This window comes from Polyodon spathula, chromosome 7, assembly GCF_017654505.1.
Source record: "Polyodon spathula isolate WHYD16114869_AA chromosome 7, ASM1765450v1, whole genome shotgun sequence".
Lineage (NCBI taxonomy): Eukaryota > Metazoa > Chordata > Actinopteri > Acipenseriformes > Polyodontidae > Polyodon > Polyodon spathula.
Genome location: NC_054540.1, coordinates 21,008,761 through 21,035,025, shown reverse-complemented (window position 1 = coordinate 21,035,025; position 26,265 = coordinate 21,008,761). Strand labels below are relative to the sequence as shown.

Here is a 26,265-nt window from a genome sequence, read left to right as displayed (position 1 = left end):
TGATGATTAGACTTTACTATACTCGTAATGTCATACACAGTTTTAACAATAGCATTCCAGATACTTACAGATTCCCACTCTTTTCTGGGACTGCTGGAAAATTAGAAAACTATGGTGCAAGTTGGAGAGCTGGCTGTCCTTCTCTTCTCACAGACTACTACAGATTCTACCCCCTCTCTCTGCCTACTCCATGATTCAATTCATGACTCAAACCTAAGATATCCTCTTGGCTGTATAATGATGTTCTCTTCACTTGTTTTGAAGAAACTTATTCTGCAAAACTGGGAGTCCAAATCGGCTCTTAAAATCCAGCATTGGAAAAGCCTAATGTTTTATTATTTAAACATAGAATGCAGCTCAGCAGAAGATAAAAACTATTTAAAAAGATTTAGATAAAAACTATTTTAAAAGATTTGGGGCAATCTAGTGAGGTGCCTCCAGCTCTCCAACTCCTAAACAAATTAAAAAAAAAAAAAGTATCTTTTGTATATATTTTTTGAATGCTGTAGGACATATAATACTAATATGTGATGGTTTGGTTACCATGTATACATGTGCTGTTTTACAGATGTATACATTATACATAAATTGTATCTTTGATGGATTGTTGCAACCTGCATATAGAACTATATTGTATTCGCTTTGAGTCTCAGAATTGATAGACAGAAGTGCCATGTAATGTGAACCCTCCCCTCCACTCCCCTTCCCAATTGTAATTTTGATTTTTTTTTTTTGTTTGTTTTGGTTTTGTTATCTGTGTAGTAAAACAATAAAAACAGTTTTACAAAAAAAAAGCTAGAAAAAGACAACAAAGTTTGCAAAAGGCAAATGTACATTACTTTTATCTTAAAACTAACACAATTGGATGGTGCCCACAATTTGTGCCCTTGTTTAGAATTAGTGTTTCCTGTCAATTCAGCTATTAGTAATACACCCACCGCTCGTTATTTCACCCCTCGCTATACTGCAGATTCGGATAGATCGCAGTCCTGGAGCTGGCTCCCCATTTTTTAAATATTGAGTGAATACATTAAGCTCTCTTGGCTACACAGTGGTTTGTAAACTAGTGAACATTTGGAATCTTATGCACTTTTATACAGATTGTGTGTAGTATTTCACAAAATCAGAAATAACCAGTTGAATAAAAAAATTCAGGAGATACCTGTAGATGTTTTACATACCTAACATAAAATCAGTATACAGTAGGTCAGTTCAGATTGCAGGGGTTCAGATTATTGTTACATTAACACCTCAAAGAGTTTTATTAATTTATGCTGAAAGTGCTTGATCAAAACCACCAAATATTCTAAATAAAAGAACATTTTAACAATATGAGGATGAGAATTTCCATCAATTATCACTCTGCTTTTTGTGACTCCTAAGGTCTTGTTTTTCATATTTAAAGCATTTGTTATGATAGCTTAATTAACAAAATAACACAAAGCAGACGGATTCTAATCAAAATTTCACTAGCACTGCATGTGTTCCAATTAGAAAGTAGCTTGGCAATATATCACTGATTTTGCACCTCAATTTCTATTTAATTAGATCAAAAGGTACGGCAAATGTTGTACAAATACATAGCGTTGGCTTTTCACGCTGTTGATTAAAAAGTGAAAATGAATGCAGTGTTTATTGACTACTTTCAGTTGCTGGAAAGGGTGACAAATTATTCCTTTACTCCATTACTTGAATGAGAAGAGATATAACCATGACTTTAAAATCCTTCTTATCTTTTTATAAAAAGGAACATTATCACTAGTGCCTTAATTTACTGAGCTTTTTGTTCTTTGCTTGTTTTTTACTTTTCAACTCTTGTGGCCTACCAGAGTGAGGCCCTGAGGCCAGACTAAATCAAATGTAATCATTATTCTGCTACAGTAGGGTGAATGTGACGTTTGTTATTGTGGAACAGGAAGTAATCCAACATTATTCTAGTAAATAATACATGTAAAAACACAATTTGTATCAAGGAACACATGTTTAAAAAAAATTAAAAATCTGTGCTAATTAAGGCTTTAATTAGCAATCATTGAGTTTTTCATGTGTTCTTTGTTTATTTTTTGTTTTTACAACTAAACAAATTACACTGTTCATTCTTGTTTTCTAAGTATTCCATGTGCAGTAGAGGCCAAATGGTTTAATTTAATTTAGATTTGGGTTGAAACAGCTATATCACCAGGAAATAACAGCAACCTAAAACCCCAAAATTGCATTTATGTATTTTTCATGACAGATCTACAGAGACCAGTTTCAGTGTGCATTACATGCTGGCAAAAACAATCCGTCTGCCCTTTCATTTTTATTTATTTAATTAATTTTTTTAAAACATTTGCTCCAGCAAGTTTCCAGTTGTCAGCCTTTTATAAGAATATCTCTGCTTTTCTAATGAAAAATCGCCATATTTCCCTGAATACGTAAAAACCTGTTCACAACTCAAAATGTATAATAGCAATATTCATGGTCTCCTGTAGAACAGCCTCTTCAGTTACACTCAGCCAGAAAGTGAACACATGTCTCCAGGTATATGGTGGCTAATATATTTTAGGTATTTGTATTACCTATTTATTCATTTATTTATGTATTTATTGGGGATGAGTAACTTGCACCTATTTAGGTTCTAAACCCCTCCCCAGGCGCAGTGTACAGAGCCAACCAGCCCAGTAGAGTGAACTGCGGAGTGGGCAGGGTAAAGAAATGCGAGGGCTTAAAACTACACAGGAAGTCCGGTTTCAGCATATACTTAAAAATGTATTTAAAAATGTATTTTTACTGATGACATGACTATATAAAATGTTTACCCGAGATATGTAAGACTAATTTATTTTAAACAAATTATTAAAATCTTGATTGTATTTCGTACTCCAACTGCTTGTCATAAACACTATCAAACGTGAATCTGCTAATCATTCATGTTCCAACCAGTAACTGCATCCATCTCTCAGTACAATACATCTCCTTATTATTATTATTATTATTGGATGTTATTAATAATACTGGATAGCCTTTTATACACCAGTGTCACTGTGGTCTCTCATGTTATTTTTTGTTCCGTTTTTGCTGGGAATATTGTTCCGAACTGCGATGTAGGTTTTTATTTTATACACACACACACACACACACACACACACACACACACACACACACACACACACACACACACACACACACACACACACACACACACACACACACACACACACACACACACACACACACACACACACACACACACACACACACACACACACACACACACACACACACACACACACACACACACACACACACACACACACTCCTATCCGGCTGTTGCCGATGGTACTACGCAAGTGTCAATGGGGTTTATCATGTTAATTATTTGTTCCAAAGGTCTGCCTATCACTCAGAACAGGAATGAAAGAACTCAGAGGGTTATTTTTTATTACTTTTTTGGGCTTTGCCCGTAACATGCATACTAATCATTTGGATCTCTACAAAACAATATGAATACAAGTGAACTATGTAGTTTTTGAGGGGACCGATTTTGCTTGTCACTGAAGCGTGCACATCGTAAGAATTGGAACCTACTGGCAGCAGCTACACTTAATTCTGCCGAGAGCGTAGATCTCGCACACCATGTGAATGACATAACTTTCTAAATGAACAGATTAATGGCATAGCATTCAATAAGAACAGATTAAGTATGTTACTATCATGTTTCGTCTGTTTTTTTTTTCCCCAAAAAGGGAAAAAAAGCAAGTTGGTAAATTATCTCTTTAGGTGGACAGAAACTTTTTTTTTTCCTTTAAACTTTATTTTACTAGATAAGCACACTGAGATTAAAATCTCTTTTACAAGTGTGACCTAGCCAAGAAAGGCAGCAACAACACAATAAAATACGGTACAAAGAGAGAGATACAAATTAAAATATTTAAGACACAAACCAATCATAATAAGACAGTCAACAATAAAATAGTAACAAGCAGTAGCAAGTCTACTCAACTACTTAAAACATGCACAACTCTCAAGTAGATAATTGTGCAGCTTACTCTTGAATTGTACTAAAGTTATCTGGGACTGCAACTTAAGTTTAGATTGCAAATCATTCCAAGACCAAACAGCAAAACAGGCAAATTATCTTTTAGCAGCCTTTGCATACATTTTTTTATTCCATGGTACGTACAATCTAGTACTGTAGGTACAAAAAGCAACTACACAGTATTCATTTATATATGGAGGTTATCTACAAAAAACAGCCGTATATAACAGAATACACCAGTGCTTCAACCTTCGCAAAGCCAAGGAAGTCCAGCCACCCAAACTGTATAACACACAATGATGAGTACTGTAACTTGAATTTGTAATATATCTCAAGGCTGCATGATATATAACAAGGGTGGTCAACACTGGTCCTGGAGAGCCTCAGGATGTCCTGTTTTTTGTTTTAGCCCAGCCTCTTAATGATGTAATTGACTTAATGATTTGGCTTAATTGGTCATTACTGTTTGTTCCAGGTATTTAGCAATTGATGATTTAAAGCTACCTACAAAACCTCCAGGATTGAGGCTCTCCAGGAACATGGGTTGGCCACTCCTGATATATAGGATCCAGTTTGCTTAATGTTAAGGGTGATGCAAACCTATAGACTGTGTTCCTATAACCAATTTGTGGTAAGAATATATAAGCAATAAGCCATTTTATTTTTTTTGTAACTACAGAAAAACAGTCCATAAAAGAAGCTTATCATGAATTTCATTTTTTTTTTTTTTTTTTTTTTTTTTTGCGAGACTATCAACATGGACCTTAAAATCAAGATTACTATCCAACCAGATACTTACAATTAGCAACTATCTCAATAACTGTTACCTAAAGTAACTAAAGATAAGTTTTTAGTAGCATTTGTCCTTGTAGAAAATACCATAGCTTTTGTCTTACTAGACTTTAAAAGAAGCTTTAGATTAATTAAGGCTCGCTGAATGGAATCAAAATCAGCCTGCAAATTACTGATTGCCAAGGAAGGGATGGGATTACATAAGTATAAAATAGAACCATCTGCATACAGATGGTACTTACAGTGTTTAATGTTATCATCGATGTTATTAATATATAGGATAAACAATAACGGGCCAGGAATACCCTTCTTTAACAAAACAGGATTTGGCATCATATTTGCATGTTTGACAATCTCTGATCTATTAGTGTCATTTTGAAACCATCCAGCTGCTTGCAATCCAATACCAATACACAATAATCTTTTATTGAGTAATGCATGATCAACCGTATCAAAGGCCTTAGAAAGATCAACAAACAGAGATTAACATGTTGATTTTTTATCTAGTCATTTTGATATCATCCGTAACTTTCAATGCTGCAGTCACAGTACTATGACCTGACCTAAAACCAGACTGCATATTGTTTAAAATGTTGTTTGCATCCAAGTAACATTTCAGTTGATTACTGACCATAGATTCCAAAATTTTTGCCAAAACTGAAAAATTGGAAATTAATCTTTAATTGTTCATGTCAGATGGATTTCCAGCTTTTAAAAGAGGAGTAACATAGGCTGACTTCCAGACATTAGGCAGCTCATTTGACTCAACTGAATGACTATAAACATAAGTAAGGTTCTGTAATAACTGCAGCAGCTATTTTTAACAAAAATGGATCTAGGCCATCAGGACCTACCGGCTTCTTACAGTCAATAGCTTGTAGAGATTTTAAAATATCAGTTACTTAAAAAAGAACAACCATTAAAGCTGGATGAAGTGAGTAGTTTTTCGAGATTTACAATTATACTGTATTTACAATATTTACAGTATAATTGTAAATCTCGAAAAACTACTCACTTCTAAATCTTTTGTAGTCATCTTTGTATTACTTTAGTATAAATACATGTTAATTTGGATTCATATGTTGTTTTTTTCTGACTTTATGTGAACGAAAAGACACACATTTGCCCATTTTCCCATTGGAAATAGTGATATTTTGAAATATCACTGTCCTGGTCACAAAAGCAAAGTTTGTGGGGAATAGCAGCCATGTTCTATAATTTGAGGCATAAGCAATTAGAAAATAACACTTACTACCCAGGAACAAATTTTATATTTTTTTTTTTTGTTACACAGTGTTATAAAGACGACTTTTCATAACTATAAACGCATCTGCAGTTTCTTTAATATAGATCAGGGATTGGCAACTTTGAGGCTGCAGAAGTAGATGGCCACAAAATCCACTAAAACATTTGGCGGGCCATACATTTATTTTAGTAGGCTATATGATGCATATTTGAGAAATATGTGGTACAATAAAACATGTTAACATACAATTAACCATGTATTAACAGTATCTATTTTTTTTTTTTTTTTTTTTTTAAGGCAAAAGGGCAAAATAATTGCTGACTGAATGCAGTAATTCCCACCTGACACATGCCACAGTAGGACCTGTGGTTTCAGCATAGCAAATTAGCTTGTACTCAGTATACGGAGCACACAACCCAAACAATCAAACACCCACCTCCCTACAATCAGACTTCCACTTTGAAAAATGCACATTACACTTAGAGAATATAAACAATGAAATAGATCACGGCAGACCAAATAGTGTTTGCAGGCCAAATAAAATGGTCTGGCAGGCCTGATGTGATCCCCAGGCTGCCAGTTGTCCCTCCCTAATATAGAGATAACAGATGTGGTTTCTGAATGTATTTTCCTTTGGAGTAATTTTAGATAAATGTATCGAATTGGTTTAAACGGTACTGATGTCAGTTATTAACTTCAGAAACATTTCCCAGTTAAGCCTATATTACTAAAATTGCTCAAACTAGATTATTACCAATGGATTACAATCCTTTCAATGAGAAAAGTATACATAATATGTATTTCCCGATTGTGTGGACCTGCAGCTCCCCCAGCTGCAGTGCTATGCACAGAACAAAATGGAAGATGAGAGCAGCACTTTTCATAAGCAGAAGTAGAAATTGCCATGGTAACCACAGCAACTGCTATAAAGAAATACTGTCTGTAGTCAAATGCTTCCCTAAGAAAACAGTGGCCTAGTAATTCTACATACAACCCAATACTGATTTTCAGACACATTAATACTGAAAATAAATCAATATAAAACAGGAACAACTTGGCTAGGCTTTTAAAAATGCTTCAAAATATGTAAATCAATAAGACCACACAGATTATGATGTGCAACTCTACAACTGTGGAAAACTCAGTGGTACTAAAAAAATACCACCAAATCTTACATTATATGTACTACCATCTCTTTGTACAGCAGATCTCACATTTTCCTACATGAAAAATGCACACAATTATATATTTTTTATTAAGTCTGCCCAATTATTGTAGCTTGCACCAGTTATTTTCTCACCAATTTGAAATGCCCAATTATTCATATCCTCACAACAGCAATTCCCCACACAGCTCAAAAGATCAGAATTTTATTTTTAAATGGTTCCTAGCATTTGTTAACAAAAAATTGGCAAACATTTTTTGCATTATTTTCCATGATGCACTTCGTTAAAGGAACGCAGCCAACAAACTTAAATTGCTTCTGGGAGTTTGAGTTCTTGTAGGAAAACAATTCAGAATTGCTGTTTTCCCCATGATAGACATTTTCAATATCGACTTGGTTCATGTGACCTCTCAAAGTTATTGGAAAAGAAGCATTGATGTATCTGCACACAGTGTTTGACACAATTTATTCACAAGCAGCTTTAAATAAATTCCAATTAAAGGATCAAATTCACCTGTACCATAGTATGTGCATGTTTCATACTAGAAAAATACAATTTTTGGGAATATATATGTAAAATTTACTTTAATGGTTTGTTTTTTTGGGAGAATGGGGGTAACAAGGACTTCCCATTTTAATCTAAGCAAAAATACCAAGGTCTGTATAATAAGCAGTAGTGCCTAATTAACAAGGGAATATTTGCACACAGCAGCACGAACCTCTTCGACCTCACTCTGCAACTCATGAAGGTGAAGAGACGGACTCAGATATTTTCAGTGCACGCTCTCTCTCTCTCTCTCTCTCTCTCTCTCTCTCTCTCTCTCTCTCTCCTCTAGTGGTGGTGCGTTGCAGGTGCAGCAGGAAGTGACTTAGGGTTAATAACGCAACGTTCAGTTATTCGACTTCAATGAATAACAACGAATATTTTACCCAATCGTTGAATATATACTTTTTTGTAAATTTGTTGGTTTAAACTATTTAAGGTAGGTGGATTTACGTCTCCATTCGTTTTCAATTTAATGTCATTGAAATTTTTGTTTTATAGTTTTACGTAATTAAATTTTATATATATATTATCTATATATTATATTTATTATATATATATATATATACCTATATATATTATATAGAGAGAGAGAGAGAGAGAGAGAGAGAGAGAGAGAGAGAGAGAGAGAGAGAGAGAGAGAGAGAGTTAGTTGCCATTGAAATATACTAAATTAAAAGCTGCAAATTCATTTTTTATCCACTGCAAACTTTTGGTAGAACTAGTACTAGAATACTAGTATAATCACGTTTCCAAATAAAAAAAAAATTAAAAACTGTCTGATATTTTAATGTATCGCACAAGGTGGGATAAGCCCTATTAGGAAGAAGATGATCACATTAATTTATTTAAAAAAAGGATTTTGCCTTAAATGTAAAACGTTTCACTTTAATGAAAATGCATGTCCAAGCACTTGTAGTTCTTTACCAGAAAATAATGCATTTGTACCCTGACACTCACTTGTTTATCTTATTCGTATCCCCGCTGTGTAGTTTAATTATGGACACATAATTAAGTTCATATTTTATTTTGGCAGCGCGTGTCTGGCAAGTCAGTTTATATATTTAATAAATCATCAACAACTAAATTTAGATAGATTTTGATGGCTACATTGCCTTAATTTGAGTTGACATTTTCAATATTAATGCAAATATGAACTTTCTGACAGCTACACAATTCACTGCAGGGGCATTTTCTATCATACAAGCACAGTTCACTGCCACAATTTTGCTTAGGACATTTAGTACCCATAACATAAACCTTTCTTCTCCTGCACCAAAGTCTGCATACCAATTACCAGCCTACTTACCCTTTGACCATGCTCAACTTAAGCACAATTCCTGAGCAATTACAATATATATATATATATATATATATATATATATATATATATATATATATATATATATATATATATATATTAGTGCAAATGTGATACATAAATAAACCAGTGTATTTTCCAATGGGGTCAATACAAAATTAATTAGTTAAAGATTACAAAGTTGACATTAAAAAATTACATTTCAAAATAAGCAACACTACAGCAGCTGCATGTGGCAGTATTTTGTTGATACTAAACAAAAAACTATTTAACTTACTTCTGTATTATGACACACTTCTTTGTAAACAAGCATTCCTGAAAAGAAAATGTCATGCCCTGTATTCGTATCAGTAGACATAATACATTAATAATCCTGCAAATACTTTAACACTTACAGACACAATCAAACCCGACTGTATTTAACACTGAAGTGATAGATCATCATAATAAGAACAAGAAGAATGGGGTATTTTGTGAAATAAAATAAAGCATGCAGTGTTTACATAACCTGCAAATAAGAAGTCTGTATTGAAATGGTCTCTGAGATACAAGGTTTTGTCAGTATGACAGTGGCAGCTTTGAAAAATTACTGCCAGAAAAAGGGCTAATTTTTCTTGTACAATATCCACCTGACCTGACCTAGAGGTTTATAAAATAGATTGCATCTCGAGCATGAAGCCAATGTCTCATAGCATTTGGTCTTTTATCTGGAATAGTAGCCATATTGGGTCACAGCTCAAAACAGGAGGTGGGATCACAGCTATTGAAACATGTGAACTGCTCTTTTGGTGATCGCTACATTTTTCAGTTGTCTTTTTCCAATTTGAAAAGTCTTTCATACAAAACCTTTCCTCTGCACCTACTACCACCCAGTACTGTATTGATTGGTCAACAGTGATAGGCTTGCTAGCATAAATTCCAACAAATGTGTCACTATTTCATTAGCTTGCTACATATACAGTAGCTTATTTATCCCAGAATCTCATCAAGCAACTTCTTGAAGGATCCCAGGGTGTCGGCTTCAACAACACTACTGGGGAGTTGTGTAAAAATGTGCCTCCTATTTTCTGTTCTGAATGCCTTTTTACTAATCTCCATTTGTGATCCCTGGTTCTTGTTCCTTTTTTCAGGTTGAAAAAGTTCCTTTGGTCGACACTGTCAATACTTTTTCGAATTTTGAATGCTTGGATCAGATCGCCACGTAGTCGTCTTTGTTCAAGACTGAATACCGTATTGCTTTGAATTCAAGACGTAGCCCAAATTTACCACCCTCAAATTTGTGGAAAAAATAAAACATTTACAAAGATATAACCACAATTACACTATTGTATCGTACAAAACTGAGAGAAAATAGTGTAGTTGTGGAAAAAAATGGTTAAAAAAACGTGTCTTAAATTCGAAGGAATATGGTAGATTCAGTTCTTTTAGCCTGTCAGCTTATGACATGCATTTTAAACCCAGAATAATTCTGGTCGCCCTTCTTTGCACTCTTTCTACAGCAGCAATATCCATTTTGTAGTGAGGTGACCACAACTAAACACAATATTCTAGATGAGGTCTTACTAATGCATTGTAAAGTTTTAACATTACTTCCCTTGATTTATTCAACACTTTTCACTATATGTCCAAACCTTTTGTTGACCTTCTTGTAGCTTCCCCACATTGTCTAGATGAAGACATTTCTGAGTAAATAAACACTCCTAGATCTTTTTCATAGATTCCTTCTTTAATTTCATTATCTCCCATATGTAATTTATAATGCACATTTTTATTGCCTGCGTGCAGTACCTTATTCTTTTCTCTATTAAATGTAATTTGCCATGTGTCTGCCCAGTTCTGAATGCTGTCTGATGCTGGTGCTCCCTTTGTGCTTGTCCTCCTTGATCTAACTGTTGCTTTTGACCCCTTAAATAATGGCACTCTTCGTGACTGCCTTCAGAAGTATGCTGGAATCTTTGGAACCTGTCTCTCCTGGATGTCCTCTTACCTATCCAGACGCATGCAGTCTGTTTTCTATGCTGGACACAGTGGTGTTGCAAATCCAGCCACTTGTGGTGTCCCCCAAGGATCTGTTCTTGGGCCCCTTTTCTTCAATATCTACATGCTTCCCTTGGGTCACCTCATCTGCCAACAGAGCCTCATGTTTCACTCCTACGCTGAAGATACCCAGCTCTACTTAAAACTCGACCCTGGTAGGCCCTCTGACATGGTCCGGCTCTCAGCTTGCATTCAAGACATCGAAGCCTGGATGTCTGCCAATTTTCTTCAGCTAAACACTAGCAAATCTACACTCCTTCTAGTAGGATCTAAAACTCAACTTAAGAATCTAAATATAGCTGCCCTGAACCTCGGAAACAGTATGCTGCTGCCTTCCCCCGCAGTACGAAGCCTTGGTGTACTTCTTGACAGCAACCTCTCCTTTGATACCCACATCTCCTCCGTGGTCAAATCTTCCTTCTACCATTTTCAAAATATCTCCAAAGTCCGTCTACCTTTCCCTCCCAGATGCGGAAATACTTTGTCATGCGTTTGTCTCCTCTCGACTCGACTACTACAACTCTCTATATGGAGGTTTCCCGGCATGTACCATAAACTGACTGCAGCTAGTCCAGAATGCCACTGCCAGGATCCTTACCAAATGTAAAAAACGAGATCACATAACCCCTTGTCTTGCCCAGCTGCACTGGCTACCTGTAAAGTTCAGGACTATTTTCAAAACAAATGCTAAACAAGGTGCTGTCACTCTGCTAAGCAAAGCTGCAACTCCGGGACTCTAAAACGGAATCAAGATGGGACCCGAAACGGACCCAAGATGAGGAAGCAAGCTTTAAGCGAGTCAATGACTACAAGCAACGAGACTGAGGCCCTGCTGCAGGACTGCCAAAAAACTTACAGTGACTGTTATTAGACAAACTAGTCTGGGTCTGCTGTACACCTAAAACCACAGTATCCAAAAGAAACTGTGCCCTGCTACCTGCATAACTAAAAGATTCAACAAAGAGGACAGAGCGGACGGACACTGTTGTGGATTCTACACAGAGGACTGGAGACTTTGTTGCAGCTGTCTGTTGATTCTATCGAGAATTGAAAGCTTTTTCCTTGTGTCTGCACGTGAATGTGTGTTCATAGTAATTCCTCAATCTTTGAAACATGTCAACTTAAATATTGTTGTCAATATTTTATCAATTACTGAATTGTTCCTACAATACCTTTCATCACACAGGTCCCGAGTACCTCCTCAACCTGCTGACCCACTATGTCCCTGCCAGCAAGCTGAGGTCCTCCAACTCAGGCCTGCTTGTTATCTCTAAGCAAAAGTGCACCACACTTGGAAGAGCGCTCGTTTAGCTTAATGGCTCTGACTCTTTGGAACTCTCAGTTTTGGTGCGTGATGCTCCTACCGTTGCTCGCTTTAAATCAATTGTCAAGACCCACCTGTTCTCTCTTTCTTTCCGTGCTCTTTAAGCCTGATATCTGCTATTAGCTGCTGTGTTGCTGCTACTATTTCATGTATTATGCTACTATCAAGTATTATGCACTTTCCACTGTATTTAATGTATTATGCATTGTTTTTTTTATTATTATTACTGTATATCATGTATTATGCATTTCTCTGTATTAAAACTATTATGGATTTTCTTCTTGTTACTGCACCTTGTAAAGCACTTTGTTATGGTGGTCCACTATGAAAGACGCTGTATAAAATAAAGATTGATTGCTTTTGATTACCTTTGCTGCTGCAACGGTGTTTGCCACTCCTCCTATTTTTGTGTTGTCTGCAAATGTGACAAGTTTGCTTACTATACCAGAACCCAAGTCATTAATGTAGATTAGGAAGAGCAGAGGACCTAATACCGATCCCTGTAGAACTCCACTGGTTACCTCGCTCCATTTTGAGGTTTCTCCTCTAATAAGTACTTTCTGTTTTCTACTTGTTAACCACTCCCAGATTCATGTGCATATATTCCCTTGAATCCCGACTGCGTTCAGTTTGAGAATTAATTTTTTTATCCAAGACTTTGTCAAAAGCTTTCTGGAAATCTAAATAAACCATGTAATATGCTTTGCAATTATTCATTGTTGATGTTGCATCCTCAAAAAAAGTCAAGCAGGTTAGTTAGACATGATCTGCCTTTCCTAAAACCATGCTGACTGTCTCCCAGGATACTGTTACCATATAGGTAATATATACCACTTTACGAGTAAAACTGATGAGTGGGTCAAGCGTGAGAATTTACAAAACACTTAAATTAAAATGCATCTCTATGGTTACACAAACTGTTTTACTGCTGTTTAAAAACTGATGCAAACCTAACCTAATACTACTGCCTTAAATTTCGAAGTACAACCACATGAATACAACATACTTACTGTATCAATCAAATGCTGGCGTACTAACACAGTAAAGTTACAGTACCTATAAAAATGCATACGGGTGTCCCTGTGTGGCTCACCCAGTTAAAACACTGCCGCTGGGAGCGCAGGATGAATTACACAGCTTGGAAAGTCCAGTTCTGATCCAGGCAGTGCAAAAAGGCTGAACTTTGCTGGGGACCCCAAGGGGGGTGTCACGTTGGCTCTGACGCTCCCGGGATGGGGGATGGGAAACCAGTAGGAATTACTTCTCATCGCGCAACAACGAACCCTATAGGCTAGACACCGAGCACATTCAGAGTGGATAAGAGGCATGGCTGGTTTCTGTTCTCCAGGATCTGTAACACGCCCACCTCTGCTCTAGACTGCTCAGCGTAAAAGCGTTTTTGGCTTTAGGCATGTGAGATCGGAGGACACTCACACACCCTCAAAACGTCTGTGCTGTGTGGGGACTCATTGCGATGAGGAGAAAAAACATAACTGGACATTCCAAATTGGGGAGAAAATAAAGAAAAGTAATAACTGGTCACTCAATTTATAGAAAAAAATAATAATTACCATCATTTAGATTCAATTTGGGAAGTGAGGGATGATAAACAAATTCTAGTGATCGTTTATTTAATTAAAATGAAAACAAAATTGTAATGCTGCTCTTTACATTGATGAACATATATATTTGTATGTGTTAACTATAAACTATACCCTGTTCAGAGACCCACCTTGGGACATTTTGCAACCCACAGTTTGGGAACCGCTGATCTACATCACTTCTTTGGGAGACCAGTATTACTGTTTCTTTATGCGACTGTCACTGTCAATAGTGATTCTAAAGCATTTTATAAAATACAAACCTAAAGTACACATCTTGATTAATATCACAGTAAAACACAGTTTAAAAGATAATATTAATAATACAGGAATGAGTAGTTAAATTGATACTGCAGCTTTGCCCCTTAAACGTATTTATGTTGTAAAATCCCACCTGTGAGTCAAGTGAAGGGTATCCTTAGATTTTCCTTAACATTGAAAAATGAAGCCTCTTCATGAGCTATGAGTGCTTAAAGAAGCAACTGTGGAATTATAAAGATATATACACTCCCCTTATAGTGATACTTAATACAATGTATAATTTAGTCTAAACACTACATGGTTGTACTGTAGTTATTAAAATGAACTATTACTGTAGACTTTACTTTTAAAAGGCAGCCATGTACAGTAGATAATTTTAAGTATATTCTTTGCACATTTTCTAAAGTAAATTTAAAAAATCGTTTAAACTAGCCATCCAGCATATAATGAAGATCTGTGTTGTAGCTGAAAATTATATTTATTTTTTTTCCCATTTTTAAAACAAGACATTCAGCATTTTAAAATCAAAAGTAAATGTTAACTTACCGAGGTCAGTGTTGGGGCCTGCCAGCAGCTGTTTAAATTTGTCTAAGCGGGAGGCTTCTCTTTCTGTCATTACCGGAGAACCGGATGTGTTCTGATCAGCCATTCTTGCTACTAAAGGTATTACCGGCCGATGTGGGAGAGACTGTTGCCTTTGGAGCATTACACCCTCTAAAACAGCAACAACAAAAAAAAGAATTACTGCACATTAAACAACATGTGAAAACAATTGCATTCTCATTTTCTTATATTTTGTGACCGGAGACAAAATACAGGCTACATTAAATATGTTCAACCTGCTTTCATCACTAGGAAATCATGTTATTATTGAAAAGCAAACCGTTTGCTCTGTTGGGAAGTTTAAATAAATGCAAAATCACACTACTCACACACCAAAATACAAAGTCACTTAATTTCAAATAATACAAAATGCAAAACTGCACAGTGCTATTGAAAGTTACTGCAGAAAAATTGTATCGTATCAATCAGCACAAAATAGTTTCTAGATTACGCCTCCCAAGATAGCACTATAAGCAGAATTATGCATATACTTCCAGTACAGCAGTGTTTCCCAACCCTGTTCCTGCTGGTTTTTGTTCCAGCGCAGCACTCAATTGCTTAATTGAACCGTATCAACAAACAAAGAGCTTGAAAATAATGGGAAAATGCCCAGTTAATCACTTTATTAGTTCAATGATGGGTTCAATTTAGCAACTGAGCGCTGTGTTGGAATGAAAACCAGCAGACACGCTGTTCCTCTAGGAACAGGGTTAGGAAACACTGCAGTACAGTTATTGCTAAAAAGAATTCAACCCAAAGAGGGATATTTTACACAAGAATGTCACTTGCATTCTCTTTTAGCATTATTTTAATCAGTAGTATATGCAAAGTAATGTCTTACAACTAAATAAATCAGTCAGCCTCTGTACTTCATTTCCAAGTATAACTTTCAACAAGTAACATATGATATTAAGTTTCAACTGTGTCAAAAGTGGTAAAAGGAAACAATGTTTTTGTGCCGCATATCTTCCAGGTTATCTCATAGGGTTTATTGTGCTAAAGTTTAACGTAAATTGTTACAAAAGGACAGATCAATAATCAGCAGGGATCCTAGGAATCCTTTTGCTGCGGAATGACATGGAAAAAGTATGATTTTTCTATGACAACACAGAGAAACTGTCCTATAAAACAGGGTTGGAGGCTGTATCAAGGAGAGATTTGCCAAGCCTGAGGAAGAAGCCTGCAGTTTGAATGCAAACCAACACCAGCAAAGACAACAAGGAGGATGAGAGAAAGAGAAACGGAAGGAGAGGCTATGAAACCAAAGCAAGCAGTTTGTTTGGGAATTCGGGGATAGAAGAGAGACTCGTCAGACAGTGGGACCACCAGATCAGCTACTGGAACAGTGAACCCGAAGGGAAGTATTATTGTGTTTGTTTAAGAAGTATATCTAAGATAGTTAAAAACAGATGCAAGTAGTATTGTGATTATTTATGGGCGACTAAATCAGCAATTGATTTAACATGCGCAGGGTTACTGCAAGTGGGTGGTATTTTCTACAGCGAAGTAAATTCTATTGATTTGCCATTGCCTGCTGAAGGAAGGAGAAAACAGTCAGCAGCCACTGCCAATACCAGTACCCATGCGTTTGGATTTCAGCTCCTACTCATTTGCGCTGTGGAGAGGCGATACGGCCCTGTAAGAACCCTACTACTGCAGAGAAGCAGGACAGCGTTTTACACTTTAAATGTGAGTTTGGAAGTATTTAAAAGAAACTACGCAACAGGGAAGGAGCCAACCTGGCCTGGAGACAAGGCTGGCAACGAGGGAGAGAACTAGGAAGAGTCTGGCAAGTAACCAGCTGGCGACGGGGAAGAGTCATCAGGAATGTATTAAAGAACAAGAAGTGCAAGGACTGTGTTTTAGCCGGTTAACACAAAACATGTCCGATATATATATATAGATAATATATATATATATATATATATATATATATATATATATATATATATATATATTGGAGAGACACACTATTTAATAGTGAATACCAGTGGTGATATAGGACTGAAAGAATAGTATTGGGATTACTGGTCCAGGTTAAATAAATATATTGTGGGACTGACTAGTGATTGGGGTTAAGGGTCTCAGGGCAATCACATATTTTTTGGGGTCACTGCTGGGTTGATTATTGTATTGAGCATCGCCTGGGTAAAGCCCAGCATTGTGGATGTTTTATGAGTCTGTTATTATATTTATTGTTTTAAACAGACTAATATAGTATCATGGGGCTGAGTAGATAAGGTGGCATATGTCAGTAGGATTGTGGCAATATTGTGCAATATTTAATACAGTATGAGCATTGTGTAGACTGTTTTGGCATATCTTTCTTATGGGGTAGATTTAATATGGGTTACTGAACCATCCTCGTTATTGCTTATGCATCGTGTTATGATTTTAACCTGTGTGTTAATAAAATATACGATTGTGGAACTTAATGTGTGGTGTGCGTGTGGTTGTGTTTTACTGGTTGGGTTACTCCTTTGAACAGTGGTCCGGTGGTATCGAGTTGAGAGGGCCCTAAGGCCACTGTTCATAAAACTTTCCTGGTCTACAATAACATGGAAATATACAGATTTTCTATTGTCTTGAGATTTTTTTGTTTGTTTTACAGTTGGGGAGGGGCAAAAAGTACAAAAGCATCCTAGTGCCAATTATTTTATTTTTAGTATAAACTCAAACGCTACCACTTACACCTACTTGGTATTTACCAACATGATCTTGATACACTGTAGAAGTTGACAAGAATAAAATAAACACCACACGTAACCAAAAAGCATGTTAGTAAGTAACACAATGCATGTGTAAGTTCGAAATTAAATCTATCAGTATCATGAAAAAGTTAATACCCATAATCTACATGATCTAGTGCTTTCTCTCTGTGTTAGTTACAATATCCGTAGCACAATCTGACTTTGCTGTGCAAGTAACGGCTGAATGAAGTCATAATACCTGTTTATCTGGAGAACAAAAGTCCTTGAAAAATACTGACTACAATAATAAAAACAGGATGCTTATCCTTTTGAAACAGATATTTTACAATGTACTAAATACTATAGTACAAGAAAAGCTTATAAAACCATAGTGTTGTTGCTTCTGTGGCACAGAAGCCCATATATCTGGTTCCATACTAGGTTAAAATAAGTTCTGTTTGCATGCCTTACTTTCAGAAAGTCTTTACCTGCAATTCCAGGTAATTTCTCCTCAGGAGTGTCACTGGGGTGAAAATGTCTCACAAGCTGCTAAGCCTGTCAGTCAATACATGAAGAAGCTGTGGTTGGTTAAAGACAGGAAAAATGTGTTGAAGCAGTGAAGACAAGTTCACTCCACAGATGAAATTACTTAAAGTACAAAACTTAAAAGGAAGAGACTTTGTTTAAACTAGTATGGGACCAGATTTCATATTGTAAAATGAAATGTTATGCTGTGAAATGTGTCTGCATAGAAAATAAAAGTGCACAGCAGGTAAGAGGAACCATTTCAATGTCCATAATTCATTAAAATCCATATCACCTCATTGCTGCAGGTAGCAATGGCACTGTGTCTCAAAAAGTGATGAAAATCAGATGTCAGACAATGTAAACAAACCAAACAGTCAAGTCTGATTTCTAATGATTTTTTTTTTTTTTTTTTTTTTTTTTTTAACTCAAAAGGCTAAACTATGGACGAATGTACTAAACAAGCAGCCAGTCATATTTTCTTTAAATTTCATAAACCTGAACGTAATATGCTTATAAAAGGATCATGGAGATATTCACAAAGTATTCATCCCAGTGTTTTGTTTGTAGGGAAAGCAGCTAAGGTACACGTAGGAGCTTTATGATGCAAAATTAGTTGATTATATAGGGTGATGATGCAAAACTTTTGACCATAGCTGTAGATAAAGAAGGAAGATAACACACATTTTTTCCCCACGTAAATCCATTATATTGCTAACCTCAAAATTACAATATTTTCATTATGGAACCGATTGTGCAATGCTTAGTCTAGGTTTAGTTTATTGGTTGTGTTTGAACACAGTCTATAAGTGACTGAAAAATTATTTTTAGATTACAAACCTTTTGATGCTGCAATGTGAGCCTCACTGAAGGACTTCACCATTCTGTTTTCACTGTAAGACCCTGAAGCGGACTGCGTTACTACTACTACTTCTTCTTCGTCCCTATCCTCCTTCTCCTTCTCCTCCTTTTTCTCCTCCTCCTCCTCCTCCTCCTCCTCTTCTTCTTCTTCAAAATGCTCTTCTTGCTGTTTCTGTTCATGCAACTTGCTGTGGTTCTCAATTACTTTATTGGCTGTTTCCATAACAACTTCTATATTTAAGTTCTCGGCTGCCATTGCTAAAAGTTCGTCGTCATCTTCTCCAACATCCCATGCATCACTTGTAATGCTTTCAAACTCCTGAAAAGTTGTTGCTTTCTTTGGTTTCACTGGTGTTGTATGTGGCATGTTTCCGGTTTTCATTAAACTGAAAGAAAGGTTACACGTTAATGGAGAACAAGCTTAGTATTGTGATTATTTCCATATTAACATTTTCTAAAAATAAATAAATGTATGTAAATAATATTGTAATCTATTATGAAATAGAACAAGCATTTACCTAGAAAAAGGGTACTGTAAGTTGTTTCATTATTAATACTGTAAAATGTCCTGTGGTAACAGGAGTTTACAAAGGAAATGATAATATGAAAATAACAAATCAATGTCTCCCCTGAAAGGATAAAAACTTGTATAAACTTTATCCATTTCTACTATTCATAGTAAACTCAAATGGAACACTGTATAAAAACATGATAAAGGAAAGTGATCGTAGTAGCTAACAAATGTTCCATAAATGTCTCAAATGCAGTTTTCTTAAATAAACACATTGTTTTAGCAAACATGTATTTTTATTTTAAAACACGATATCTGGCACTACACTAGGTTGAAGAAATCTCTCTATTTCCAAGACATGCTTTCAGATTATCTTGCACGGAGTCATCTCACCTAGAGAATCAAATTATCCCCACCCCTTCAGGCCCTACTTTTCTTTCAGTAACCAACCAGCTGCTTCACCCTGCTGACATACCCTGCAGCCAGTAACATCATTTGACCCCAAACACACCGCTTGGGTGAAATGACCTAGGAAGTAAAGCACTTACTTTTTTTTCAAAACTGTTTACTTACTGCAGTGTACTGAGTTTGTATAATGCTTAAGATAGCTGCCTAGAATCACGTACGAGAAAATAACGTCTCGGGGATAGTTATAGTTATAACCTCTGAAAAGCACTGTTCTGAGCTGTGGCAAAATGGATATATCTCCTTGGAACCAGTTTGTCACCGTTTCTTGAAGTGCTCTCCGCCACTGTTCTAGATTTCTTTCATGCACTGCTTTTTGCTACAGCACATGGGTAGACCAGATTAATCGATCAATGTTTTTTTTTTTTTTAATCGATCAACACCCACAGGCATGATTAATCCATTAATTTATATATATACTAGGGCTGTGACAATGCATCAAATCGTTGGAATAACCATAGATGGATAAAATAACCATTGTTTTTTTTATCTATCAGTTCATTAACAGGACCTTGTTTACATTTACACTCTTATTCTTTGCCTTTCCTTTGGTTCCTTTAAATAATAATAATAATAAAAAACTCCTTTTAATGAGCTTCTGTGGCAATACCACCAAGATGCGGGATAATTTAGTAAGACAGCACCTGACAAAATACGACAGAGGGAACACAAAGCTTATTTTGGAAAGAAAGCCGATCCAAAAAGCAAAAGGTTAACTAATATAAAGCTATTTTATTCTTGCGGCTAATTATATTTCGCATCGTATATATTATAGATATATATAATATATATTAATATATAATTATATATATATATATATATATATATATATATATATATATATATATATATATATTTAATTAGTCAGACGAAACTTCCACAGTATGAATGGCAGTGGTCGCGTCTTACAGAATCTCCCACCCGTTTCATTCACTGTGGAAATTTTGGCCAGTAGGAACTTATCTTCTGTGTTCCACGATATTTTGAGTGACGTGGTGAATGTTGTCAATCAGATAAAAGCAAATGCACTAAACGCAGTTATTGTTATCCAGTATCAAACATGCATTTTAAAAACTGTGCCACTTGACAACCTCTCCACATTCAAATGAAGCCACAACCAAAATTTTCATGAGAAATTTAAACTGTCAAAATATGGGACACACAATCAAACATGTTAAAGAATGGTATAACAGCGGAGAACTCAAGGCCTTTGCACACTGGATCCGTTCTGTCATTTAGCATCCGCCATCCAAAGAAATCGTGCGTCATCAGTCCATTGCACACAAGATGCGTTAATATTGTACTTCAGAGCAGTGGTGTGCAGTGGAGGCTTTGTAGTATATATAACTAGTTTCAGAATTTTAATAACAAATAAATACAATTCTGTTGTACATAACTTTGAACAACAAAGTTAAATGTACTATAAACTTAATGATCAACAAACCTTAATGGAAGTTATAACATTTGCTAATTATTACACTTCTACTAGAGCTTTAATAATTTTGTTACACAACACAATAAAAAAAAAAAAACATCTATTACACAACACACTTGTCATAGCATCAGAAACAATATGACCAATATTTAATTTTTGTAATAAATATACCTAAAAGTTGGGAAGTTAGCAATGAGCTACCGAAAATACATTACAAGAATGACCTTCTACTGCCCTCTGTGTATGGAGCCAGAAATGCCATCACTTTCACGTACTGTCCCTCTTTCCTAACTGTTAAACCCTGACTGCTCTATTGCCCTGGCACGCTTCTTTCTGTCATATGTGTCTCTAGGTTAGGATATTGTTTCATTTCTTCCTCAACTACAATTGAAATAAAAAGTATATGCTTGTAATAACCTACAGTGCACAAAATCCACGTGTTTATGTATTCCATCAGTTCATAATTTCATGTTTTATAATACATATCATTCATGCCAAGTCCGCAGCAATGTCGTTCCATATGTTTTCTTTTTTTTCAGTCTTTGTAATCTTTGTTGGATTTAACATAAAGTAATTTTTGTTTGGCGACACACACAAAATTAGATTTTCCATTTTGTTCAGGGAACTGCAAGAATCTATGCGTCTTCCCAGTCATTTTTCATTAGTCAGTGTATTTTTTAACGCAAGACTAATTGGACCAAATCGAACTTGTTTCGATTCCAAAATTGATGCACCATTGTCATACAACAATTAAGGACTCAGTGTGCAAGGTGCAGCTGGGAATGTACATGATCGATTTTTTTCTGTTTAGACGCATATTAAATTCAGATGCGTTATCAGATCCAGTGTGCAATGGCCTTCATGCTGTAAAAATATAAAAATAACCATATTTTGAAATACCTTAACTATTAAATAGTGCCTAAATTGTGTTGGCAGTATAGAACGTGTATGACTTACTTTGCATGGAGAAGGGGATCAAAAGGTGGATGTTGTGCTCCATACACATGTTGAATGCTGAAAGAAAAAAAATTTGAATGTGAAGTGCAACACAATCTGATCTAAGAGGAGCTGGATTTACTGTAAATACAGTAGTCATTCCATGTCTGGTGGGTCAAAGGAGGTGGCAGACCCAGCTGTATATGACAGTCTTGTTCTCGTGATGTACAAAGGGGTTTACAAAAAAAACTGCATTACGTTATGAAGTATTTAAAATGTGTAAGAAATATTACAATTAAAGTATCTAAATTCTACAGTATGACCAATGTTATTCAGCAAGCAGTCACATCCAAACATGCTCACTGGTCGTCTGTATGAAAGGCAACAAGCTGTCATAAGAATGCGCTACTAGATTTTGGAAGCAATCAGTGGGATTATGAGGACAGATTTCTCAGGAAATATGTGTAATTAAAAAAAAAAAAAAAAAGCTTCTGAATGCACGCTAAAGAGGCATTTTCAAATTACTGTCAAATGCAAAAAGACTTCAATTTAAAAATGCATTTGGACATGATGCTATGTTGAGATGAGGCCCATAAATATAATAAACTCTCATTTAAAAAACAGTGTTTCATAAGGACTTTAATTTCTTATTCGCGGTACACATTTTCTGCAGTGCAGTAAAAAAAAAAAAAAAAGGATACTAAATGTCAAACTATATGATGATTGGTTACCAAGCTGTCCCTGTTGATGGGTACAGCCAGTGCAGTCACCCACGTATTAATATTGTATTACTCGTAACACGAAAAGCATATCCTACATTAGGATATTTACAATAAACATGAATGTATCTTAAATTACACATATTATGAGCTCTGCAAAAACACAACTTTTCAATCCAGCTTTGACATGCAATAATGCATCGTTTCGCATTGGGTTTAAATAATTTTCCGTTGTTAATAATCGGTGTAAATGTTTAATTTTATTTAACTACACTGGAAACAGCAAAACGAAAATAACCATCCCTTCCTCATAACAGCTGTGTGAATATTAAACCATTCATGTAAATATAACACGTCACAAACCTCCCGGGGACTTTTGAAGCGTTCCTCTTCCAGAATTGCTTTTTGCTACCGTCGTTTGACATTTTCTGCTTGCTGTGCGTTATCCTTTTACTCATTTAGAATCTGGTATTTAAAAATGATTTCAAGACAGTGTTTATTTACTCATAGTCTCTTCCTGCAAAACTCAGTAATCCGCCATATTGACAGACTCCAGCGAACAAACACTGTTTCTATTGGCTGGGTCAAGTAAACTATGGTTTTCCCCAATGAAAAGTGAGGATCTCCTTGTGTGATAAAACACAAATTCACGCCAAAAACTCGTTTTTAAAGAGAAGATGATGTCACATAATTTCAGGAATAATTTTCTTTTATTTACGACTATATCTGTAATTGTTTACGTCACAGGCGTTTTGTTCTATGTCTAGACTAATACAAGTGTTAGTAGCACAATACAATGAAAGTACTAAAGAGATGTGTTAATACTGTTTTGAAACTAATGGATTCGAATAGGCAAAAACCTTTCTTTTAATATATTGTAATTGGAAATGAAATAATTAATTGATTATATTCCTGTTTTGAGTGTGGGTATGAATAATCCCATTGCTATAACACATTAATTTCAACAGATAACTAATAATTATAAGTCTAATAAATAAATAAATAATAATAATAATAATAATAATAATAATAATAATAATACATTATTGGCCATTCCTAAAGAATTAGCAACCAGTGCAGTAAGCAGTAGGGTTACTTGTTTTCATTTTCAGGCTGATAGTATTTTATAAATTGTTCTTAATAAATACATTTTGCAGTGGTAACTATTGAAGCAGTGTTCCACCTCAGATGCTTAAATCCCACCTCAGATGCTGCCGATGGGATTTAAACTAGAGATGTGGCATGTGTCTGGATCTCAACTGTGCATGACAGCAGAACGCATGTCTTGATGGTCCACTACTCTTTGTCAATCTGACAGAACAGTGGAGCTGGAAGCTGTCTGTCATGATGGGAATAACTGTCAGAGGTCCACAGGAGAAACCAGGATATGGACAGGAGAGCAGGAGATGACAGTGATTTAAATCATTGGAACGGTGAAGGAGCTTGACTGGGCTGAAAACCATGCATGACCCAACACCTCAGTTGGTTGAACTATTTTGGTCTTGGTGTACACTATTTGTTACAGAGCACAGAAGGGCAAGGTGGGTGTAATATTACATATAAGAAGTTAACTTGTGTTGTGGCAGGATAGTGGGTTTCACATTCATATTTGTGGATGTTACCAACTTAGGGCCCTATCACAAAACATGTACTATTTAGAATTATTCTCTTATTAAAATAATATTTGTAATTCATTCATCTGTTTACTAAATAGGGGTTGGAGTTTATTGTCATGCTAAAAACCTTTATTTAGCCTCAGATTAAATGTCTTTGGATAAGGTAATGTGTGTTGCTATCACCAGCAAATGCATGTCAAAGGTAGTTACAGGTTATCCCCGTACAGCAATGTTGGAACAGTAATAGATAGAACAGTACATGTGATCATTTTACCTTCAGTTATGCATTCATTTGTTTTGTTTTGCAGAGCAAGCTGTGGCAATCGTAATTTGTATGTTGTGTATACAAAGGATCCTGTATCCAATTAAGCATTAAAGGGTATATAAGGACCTTTTTAGTTTATCATCATCATCCTCCTGCTCACATATGTAACTGAGATGGATTTACCAGTGAGCAGAAAGATGATAGGAAATATAGTTCTGAGAGGTACATGCAGCTACATGTGAAGCCATCTTGAGGCAGGCAATGCAGTTCTTTTTTCAAAAAAAAAAAAAGTGGTCAAAATGTAAAGAAAAATAATGAAAACAATACACACACCTTACTTAAACAGTTGTAGCAACACATGGGAACATGTACCACAATAAAATAAAAAGGTCCTTATATACCATCTCAGGTTCTTACTTTTGAATGGGCTTGTGATGAAATGCAAAAATGAAATCCCAATAAAATCCCAATAAAATCAGTCAAATGTATTTTATTGTTAATAATCACTGTCATATTACAGATATCGCTTTATTTCAAGACGTTATGAAAGATGCATATTATTAGGTGCGGCCGGTTAACAGTGTGTCTCTTATTAATGAACACGCTTCCCTTCTGGATGATGTGCGTTTCTCACGTGACACTGGCACATCAACAATGCTGTTCACCACATCTGTGTAATGGGCTGAAGCCTGGCTGTGCTTGCTCAGAAGTGCACATGTGCAGTAACATGGTGCTAACACAACAAAGGCTATAAATACGAGCATCCCGACTTCTACTTTTCTCAGTCTTGCATGGTGTGTTTAAGTGGGAAAAGATAGAAAAAAAGTTGAAGCTGTTTAAATATGAAAATAAAATTAACAAGTCTAATTATCTTTATCTAACTTTAAATTAATGTGAGTTGTCATGTTTGTTCAACATCAGCAGTGCTTTAACTTAAGCTCAGTAATACCTTTGCTGTTTTCGGCAATTTTATTTATTTATTTTGTTTTGTTGTTAACCGACCATTACTGCCTGTTTGGGGTAATCGGATATTAAATATGCCGTACCTTATATTTGTGTTATTTTTATATTATCTATCTAATGCTATTGTTGTTGAAGCTGACACCTTGGGATCCTTCAAGAAGCTGCTTGATGAGTTTCTTTGATCAATAAGCTACTAACAACTAAATGAGCAAGATGGGCCAAATGGCCTTCTCTCGTTTGTAAACTTTCTTATATTTGTAGTTAATCAGTCTTTTATTAGGTCTACATAAATGATCTTATGGTTTCTTGAAAATAAAAATAAAAATGTACTTAATTGTTTATTACAGTGGGGATTTTTTTGTTT

The 26,265-nt window shown here is 35.6% G+C and overlaps 1 protein-coding gene across 7 annotated transcripts in view; it reads right to left on the bottom strand.

Moving 5' to 3' along the window:
• Nucleotides 1-23,647, bottom strand: part of LOC121318342 (TBC1 domain family member 22A-like) — a 215,472-nt gene extending 191,825 nt beyond the window's left edge. For all 7 annotated transcript variants that reach the window (XM_041254894.1, XM_041254897.1, XM_041254896.1 and 4 more), the window contains exons 1-4: nucleotides 23,421-23,647; nucleotides 22,360-22,416; nucleotides 18,971-19,377; nucleotides 14,859-15,026 (exon numbers count right to left, since the gene is read on the bottom strand). In XM_041254894.1, coding sequence (XP_041110828.1) covers nucleotides 14,859-15,026; nucleotides 18,971-19,377; nucleotides 22,360-22,416; nucleotides 23,421-23,515 — 727 coding nt within the window. In that variant the 5' untranslated portion in view covers nucleotides 23,516-23,647. The remainder of the gene's footprint in view (nucleotides 1-14,858; nucleotides 15,027-18,970; nucleotides 19,378-22,359; nucleotides 22,417-23,420) is intronic.
• Nucleotides 23,648-26,265: the final 2,618 nt, after the last annotated feature.